This window comes from Hippocampus comes, unplaced genomic scaffold, assembly GCF_001891065.2.
Source record: "Hippocampus comes isolate QL1 unplaced genomic scaffold, H_comes_QL1_v1.1 scaffold254, whole genome shotgun sequence".
Taxonomy (NCBI): domain Eukaryota; kingdom Metazoa; phylum Chordata; class Actinopteri; order Syngnathiformes; family Syngnathidae; genus Hippocampus; species Hippocampus comes.
Window position 1 is genome coordinate 513,958 of NW_017805874.1, and position 7,683 is coordinate 521,640.

The following is a 7,683-nucleotide window of genomic DNA, read 5'->3' on the forward strand; positions in this document are numbered from 1 at the left end:
TGGGAACAGCAAGGATACTGCGCAGAACCCTCAAGCTTCCTGGCCTCTGGTAGAGGACCCGAGCTGAATGAGGGATGGACACCACCCGAGGGGTGAGACGAGGATTTATATATATATATATATCCACACTCTGCAGACCAACGGTTTTGGTGAATTTATACTGTGTTGATCTCATCACATTTGTCTCGATCTGATCACTGACTTGGTATCAATTTTGTCAATATTTTTCAAAATATTGACAAAATTGATTAGACCACCACTATTCTGCAACTCCTGTGTGCAAGGTGTTAACGCGAAGGTAGATAAGGTATATTTTGATGGAGAAGATTGACTCTGATGATTTTTGATCGCGGTTTTGGTGAATTTATACTGTGTTGATCTCATCACATTTGTCTCGATCTGATCACTGACTTGGTATCAATTTTGTCAATATTTTTCAAAATATTGACAAAATTGATTAGACCACCACTATTCTGCAACTCCTGTGTGCAAGGTGTTAACGCGAAGGTAGATAAGGTATATTTTGATGGAGAAGATTGACTCTGATGATTTTTGATCGTATTTTTATGATTTATTATGTAGATGTTTTCCATTTTGTTTTGTGTAGAGTTTTGCATGCATCACATTGTGTTGTTGATGTATTTATTTGTATTTGCTTGGTGAGCCTTGCCAGCATTGCAAGAGAAAAATTTGTTCACACTTCTCTGACCGGGATAAATAAAGGTTGAAAAAAAAAACAGATGTAGATGAAAATGTTGGTAGCTTAACCTTACAGTGTACATGGCCAAATTAAACAGAATAACATATTATCATAGTACAGTGAAACTCCTCTAGAACGAAACCTGCATGGGCGAAAATACCCCCTTATGTGAAAAAATCTTCATGCATTAACACAATTCCCATTCTCCTGCCCCCCATACGACGAAAAACCCCCTGTTGCGTTATACGAAATCATTTTGTCTGCTCCAGCCTCGCGAAGACATTCACTACAACGAAGTCTTATCCAACAGCGACCTCTACTGCTTCGTTCGAAAAAAGGCAACAGCAACCACCACACTGGTTTACATCGTGAACGATGTTTATTTCGGTCACAGCTGCGAGTTTCCTGGGCTCAACATACTCATAGCTGCTCTGCTATTGGCTTACCGAGCATCATCCTGGCCTCCGATTGGCCAAGAGGCCACATAGACCTCACTGTCTATGTGTGTAGATACTGAAGCTAGATCCGTAGCATCCGATTAGCTGCTCAGAGTAAATTGCTTATGGCTCGACGGACATTTACTTTACTTTTTATCATGCTAAAAACACCTACGGGACGCTTCGTAGTCCTCGATGGCCATAGTTAGCTCTCGAAGGCTAAAAACCTTACGCTAACTGGAGCGCTTCTCTCTCATTAGCGCTCCAGTTAGCGTAAGGTTTTTAGTCTTCGAGAGCTAACTATGGCCATCGAGGACTACGAAGCGCCCCGTGGCTGGCTTAAAAGTTCATTGCATGCCAGGAAGTATTTGTTATTGTTAGATTCAGACGAGGATGGACGTTGCATTGCTAAAATGGCTACAAAACGGACCTTTTGATGTCAAGCAGCTAAGGCAAGAAGAGCTCTGATGCTGGAAGAGAGGGTAAAAGTGATCAAAATGAAAGACGGAGCAAGCAAAATAAAAGACATTTTCCAAGAAATTGATGTAAGTGAAAGTGAATGCTGATCGTAAATTTCGCAATTTCTTTCCCTTTTTTTCTTTCTACACTGACAATATGAAGTGTCAAATAAGTGTGTGCTCATACTTATGTACTATTGGAATAAAAATAGAGTACACAAACGTTTGTGTGTGCGTGTACACATACGTTTGTGTGTGTGGGTGTGTGTGTGCTTACATCTAAGATCAAATTTGCTACAGTGAAAAACCCCCTGTTGTGAAAAATTTCTTGCTGCAAACATGATTTCGTTGTAGAGGAGTTTCACTGTATGTCAGAAACTCAAGATCTGTCAACGGTAGTGGAATGTCACTTAATAAAAATGTAATATGGAGGAAGGGGGCTCATCTGTGAAGAACTCATTTTAAACATATGAGTATACAGCACAGGTGTCAAACTCAAGGCTCAGGGGCCAGATCATGCCCACAAAAGAAAATCATGTGCACTGACTTCATGTTTGTTGCTTAAAAATATACACACAATAAATAAATCCAAAGTCTCTTTATGTTTAATATACTAGATATTGTAAAAATTGTTTTGTGAGCGGTCCTTGTTGCAAACTAAATGGAATAGTACTTTAACAAACAGTTTTTACTGGACTCTGATTTCAAAATTAGTCATCTATTTGTGGCGCTGTAGGTGTAATATGAGGCGAACATACATATATTCCATTTCACAGTCATAACTGCCCTCCAACATAAACCCTCATTATGATGTGGCCCGTGACAAAAAACGAGTTTGACACACTTGCTCTACAGTAAGCTATGTGTTTCCACAAATTGTCAGTGCCCATAAGTGAGATTCAGTCACACAAGTCACAATGACAACTTGAAATGAATCAGTGCTTGGCATCCAACTTCATGGTGCAGTGTACAGTACCTGGGAAATTGCATCAATTATACAGAAGATGGGAATTTTCTATGCATTCAAAAACCTTTTTGACTTGTAGAAATAATACCAATGTCTGGGCAAAGTGCCTGCTGCTCACTTAGAATGATCTCGATCTTGAATAACTGGTTCTCTGTTGAGGTAAGTGGCCCAATAAACAAGGTTAAAGCTGCCAAATAGCACAGGGAACATGATGCGGGAAATGCGGTCGATCTTGCTGACACTGTTGAACGTTTTCTTGTGATGTTCGGGTTTCTTCTCTGAGGAGGCCTTGTTGGGATCATTGATGGAACACTTGGAAATTGTGGGTAACATCGAGTCTTTCGTTAAATTAGGAGCATAGTTGGCAACGGCCACAGCGTAGGCATTGTTCTTCTTCACCACAGAGGATTCTTTTTTCTACAGGGGAAAATGCCATTGGATTAGATGATGATTGGCGTAAATATTGCATTCGTGCTGCGGAAAAGCATCTTGATCAATAAGCAAGCACAACATCTCGTAAACATGCTGGAAATGTGGAGGAGTAAATTATATTATGTTGACCATCGAAAGAAAACAGGTAAGTTTCTTGCTTCAGATGACATTTTTAAAAATTGTCAAAAATTGACATCATGGTGGTATTTTTTTTCATATTTATGACAGTAAAAGGGCAGCCTGGTGGTCCAGTGGTTAGCGCGTCGACCTCACAGTGCAGAGGTCGCGGGTTCGAGTCCAGCTCCAGCCTTCTTGTGTGGAGTTTGCACGTTCTCCCCATGTCTGCATGGGTTTTCTCCGGGTACTCCAATACTCCACATTCCAAAAACATGCTTGGCAGACTGATTGAACACTCAAAATTATCCCGAGGTGTGAGTGTGAGTGCGGATGGTTGTTCGCTTCTGTGTGCCCTGCGATTGGCTGCCAACCGGTTCAGGGTGTCCCTCGCCTACTACCTGAAGACGGCTGGGAGAGGCGCCAGCACGCCCCGTGAACCTTGAGAGGATAAAGCGGTTCCAAAAATGGCCGGTGCAAGAGTGGTGTCTCTCAGTTTTGTGGTTGGGAGTTTGAATATAATCTTTTAGTGTTGTTTGCAACAGACAATGCAAACCGGTACACACATTGAATGAGCTGCTGTTAATTACTGGCATTTTAAATTAGACTAAAAGTCTCTCTTGCACCAAAAGTTAGACATGGTCTGAGGAGGTATAAGCTTAGACTTGGGGTAGGCAGCTCTGGTCTTTGAGAGATGCTATCCTGCCTGTTTTAGAGGTTTCCCATCTCCAACACACCTGACTCAAATGATCAGCTGAGGTGGGGAACTTCTAAAACAGTCAGGAGAGTGGCCCACGAGGACTGATGTTACCTTCCCATTACCTGGACCAACTTTCAGCCTTACTGATCTGTGTAATTCGCCGAGTGATGTCAAAGGATGCATGGAAATCAGGATCACACATGGCATTTCCGCATCTGCCGTTGACCAAAATTAGAGCCCATAAATGTGTGACAGTCGTACCTTGTCATTGACGATACTCTTTCCGTCCCAGGCCCAGCCTCGCTTGGTGAAGTAGTTGACTGTGGCAAATTCAATGAGAGCAGAGAAGACAAACGCATAGCACACAGCGATGAACCAGTCCATTGCTGTCGCATAGGCCACTTTGGGCAGTGAATTGCGGGCACTAATACTTAAGGTGGTCATTGTGAGCACTGTGGTTACACCTGGAATGAAAACAGTAAAACATAGAATTGTCAATCAGAATCAATTCATGTTTATAGCGTAGCAATAGTTCTGAAGGACTTCATAAATAAAGTCAGATTAATAAATTAAAAATGGACATTTTTTTCTCAGTATTTATGGTTTAGGCCAGTGGTCCCCAATCCCCTGGCCACGGATCGGTACCGGTCCGTGGGTCATTTGGTACTGGGCCTCACAGAAAGAATAAATAACTTACATTATTTCCATTTTATTTATTTCAGAAACTAAAAGATGTTTTATTTTGAAAGATTACCGGATCCTCTGTTACATCTGTCTACAGCTTGTCACTCTTGACTCAGGTCAAGGCACGCTTCTCGGTCATCTGATAGGTTACCGCTAAAATGAAACCCAGCACCTAGCAAAATGAGTAAAAATCAAACGTCTTTGGAAAGTTTCTTTGGGAAGGGGAAAAGGCCCAGCCAGGAGACAGAAGGAGAGCCTCCGACTTCCAAGAAAAAGAAGGCTACATAAAATAGACAGTATCAGGAATCTTCCTTAAATTACGTATTTATCTCAACGGGAGATTCCAACTCTGCATAATATCCAGTGATAGTGAGTCCTATTTTTCATGCACTTTGTACTTGCGGTGTATCTTATTTTGAAGGCACGTTTAAACGTTACCATAACGACCAGACAATGTTGCGGCCAGATAGGCCGTTCCTAGTGTCATGATTCGTGTTTATTATTACCGTATTTTCACGACCATTCGGCGCACCGTATTGTTGGGCGCAGTCTCAGTAACGGGTGCTATTTCTGTATTTGACACATACACAAAATGCACTGTATTATTGGGCGCAGCCAGACATGGTAAAACATACGGCAGCTTAAACATACGGCATGCATGCACACACGCTAAAAACACGTTAGCTTGAAGCATACGGTAGCATGCATGCACACTAAAACATACCAGGTATGTCAGCTTAAAGCATACGGTAGCAGCTAAGACATACGGACACACGCTAAAAACACGTTTTTAAAAAGGCAAAGGAAGCAAAACTGAGTTCGGTTGTACTTTATTTAGCCATTTTACAACGTACTCACGCGACTGGTACCTGCTAGGGGCGTGCCCTTAGCGTCTTCTTACACGCCCACCCTTCACTCATTGGCGACTGGTACCTGCTAGGGACGTGCCTTTAGCGTCCTCTTACACGCCCACCCTTCACTCATTGGCCGACTTCCCCATGCCTGTCGTCACTCACGTCCACCTTTTCTCTATATAAACAGCGTGTCGGCCAGAGGTGCTCTCAGTCAGGCTTTGAAACTCGGCGCATACATAACACGCACCGCATCATAAGGCGTCCTGTCCATTTTGGAGAAAATTTAAGACTTTTAGTGGCGCCTTATAGTCGTGAAAATACGGTATGTTACGAAAATACCACAGTTTTTATGCAGGTCATATCATATTATTTTGTTGTATTCACTTTAAAGGCCAGTCTCTGAAGAAAAGTTTGTGGACCGCTGATTTATACAATTCAAAGAATCAATTTGTTGATGCACACATACAAGTGCATACTCCCAAATACATTACAACAGCTACGTTTTTTTAAATAACAATTAATCAAGCAGACTATTTACTTTGACAGCAACATTAACAAGAGGAGGGTGATCACACAGTGTGCGTGACATCTGTGATAGTGACGATGTCCATTGTGGCGGATTGCAGACAAACATGTCTCTATTGGGATTTTTAATTTCTTTTTTTAACTCACATGAGCAGAAAAATGAACTATTCGGTGAACAAACATTTTGAATTAACTGATTCTTATGAATCAGTACACAGTACACTGTCCCCCCATCACTAGTGCGCTTGCAATGAGCTAGCTTGGCTTTGAACTAAAAGTTAAAATATTACTCCAAAGAATCTCAATGACAATATAGATAAACAGACACATAACCAACATGATATAGGTTTAAGAAGTTCAACCACAAAGCAGGCTATTTCATTTTCTGCTCTACTTTGTTTCTGTTTTTGTTTCAGCACCAGCTGGAGTGTTGGGCGTGACCCTTCAGCGGCACACCTGTGTCTTGTCATGCAATCAAGCTTCAGTGCATTTTAGGACTTCCAAGATGCCTTGTGTTTGTCGGATTATTGACTTTGATTGCTGTTCTTACCCAAGTGCCATTCTCTTGCTCTTTGTCGCTTTCATCGTAATAAGGTGTGTTCACACGGCAACATTTGCTCCAGTGCTGCGCCAGTGCTGCCCCAGTAGAGCGTTCACACGTGCAAAGTTACACCAGTGTAGCCCCTGAAAACAGCTTAAACCGGAGTAAATTTAACCAGGAGGTGGTTTAAAAATTTGCTCCGGAGCAAATGCTCATTTGCGGGGCAGCACCAATGTAAAATGGTACGTGTGAACGCTGCAGGTTTAAAAATTTGCTCGTTTGTTGGGGAGTAGCCTTGCTACGCATGAGAAGAGTTGATTACATACGGCTAGAATGCGTTGCTTTCGTGTTCTGTTGTATTTCTGTCATCTTTCCTTTTGTAGGAGACTGGACTGTCTCGGAGTTGTTTGTGTAGTTTGTTCCTCTGTTGTGTATTCACAAACACCCCATAGAATTTATTTTGTGATTTCCTCTCTTCATTTTCTGTTTGGTGCATTATATGTTTGCTTTTCTGAGTGTCATTGAAGTCATCGTTGATTTACCTTTCCGGGGACAGTCATTGAACGCCTCTCGAGCAGAAGGCACGGAGACCGAGAAGGAGAAGGACGTGCCTGTACAGTAGTTGCTTGAGTTGTGTATGTTTTAAAAAGAACCAATACGACAGCTCTTTGTTTTCTATCGTTTTGCATCGCTGCAGAAACCACCGTGTGAACGCAAGTGGGGCTGCACCGGGGTTAACACGCTCAGCGGCTTTGTACATGTGAACGCTCCACATAATTTGCTCCGGTGTAAGATATATCGCAACAAAATACATCGGTGCAGCACCAGAGCAAATGTGTGCCGTGTGAACACCCCTATTGATTTGGGTTTTGTAAGTATCCTTTTGTCTAACAATTGTTTAGTTTTATGTTTGTGTGATTGGACTTATTTCTTTTAGTCGATTTTCGGGGCTTAACGTTACCTTGCCATTTGCAAGCGCTTTTTGTTTCTCATTTGGTTTTCCTGACTTTTAGTCGCCAGTGATTTCTGTTCGTACTTTGTCGGTCATTCTCTTTCTCAAAATAAATATCATTTTGTGTCATCATTTATCTGATTCTACATTTTTTGGGGGATTCACAATCCGCCCCGGTCTAGTTTCAATCTTGTCAGGCTATAAATAATTCGAGCAAACAAACAATTGTTTCTTTGCTCAAAATTGTTTTGTTTTTTCTTTCTGCCTTATGACTGCTGTTTCGTTATACATATATGTATATATATATATATATATATAT

General features: G+C 41.7%; 1 protein-coding gene across 4 annotated transcripts in view; it reads right to left on the reverse strand.

Annotated features, from left to right (window-relative positions):
• Positions 1-2,184: 2,184 nt before the first annotated feature.
• The window catches only part of gabra2a (gamma-aminobutyric acid type A receptor subunit alpha2a), a 90,033-nt gene continuing 84,534 nt past the window's right edge, over positions 2,185-7,683 (reverse strand). For all 4 annotated transcript variants that reach the window (XM_019888813.1, XM_019888814.1, XM_019888815.1 and 1 more), the window contains 2 exons: positions 4,070-4,272; positions 2,185-2,979 (listed from right to left, as the gene is read on the reverse strand). In XM_019888813.1, coding sequence (XP_019744372.1) covers positions 2,677-2,979; positions 4,070-4,272 — 506 coding nt within the window. In that variant the 3' untranslated portion in view covers positions 2,185-2,676. The remainder of the gene's footprint in view (positions 2,980-4,069; positions 4,273-7,683) is intronic.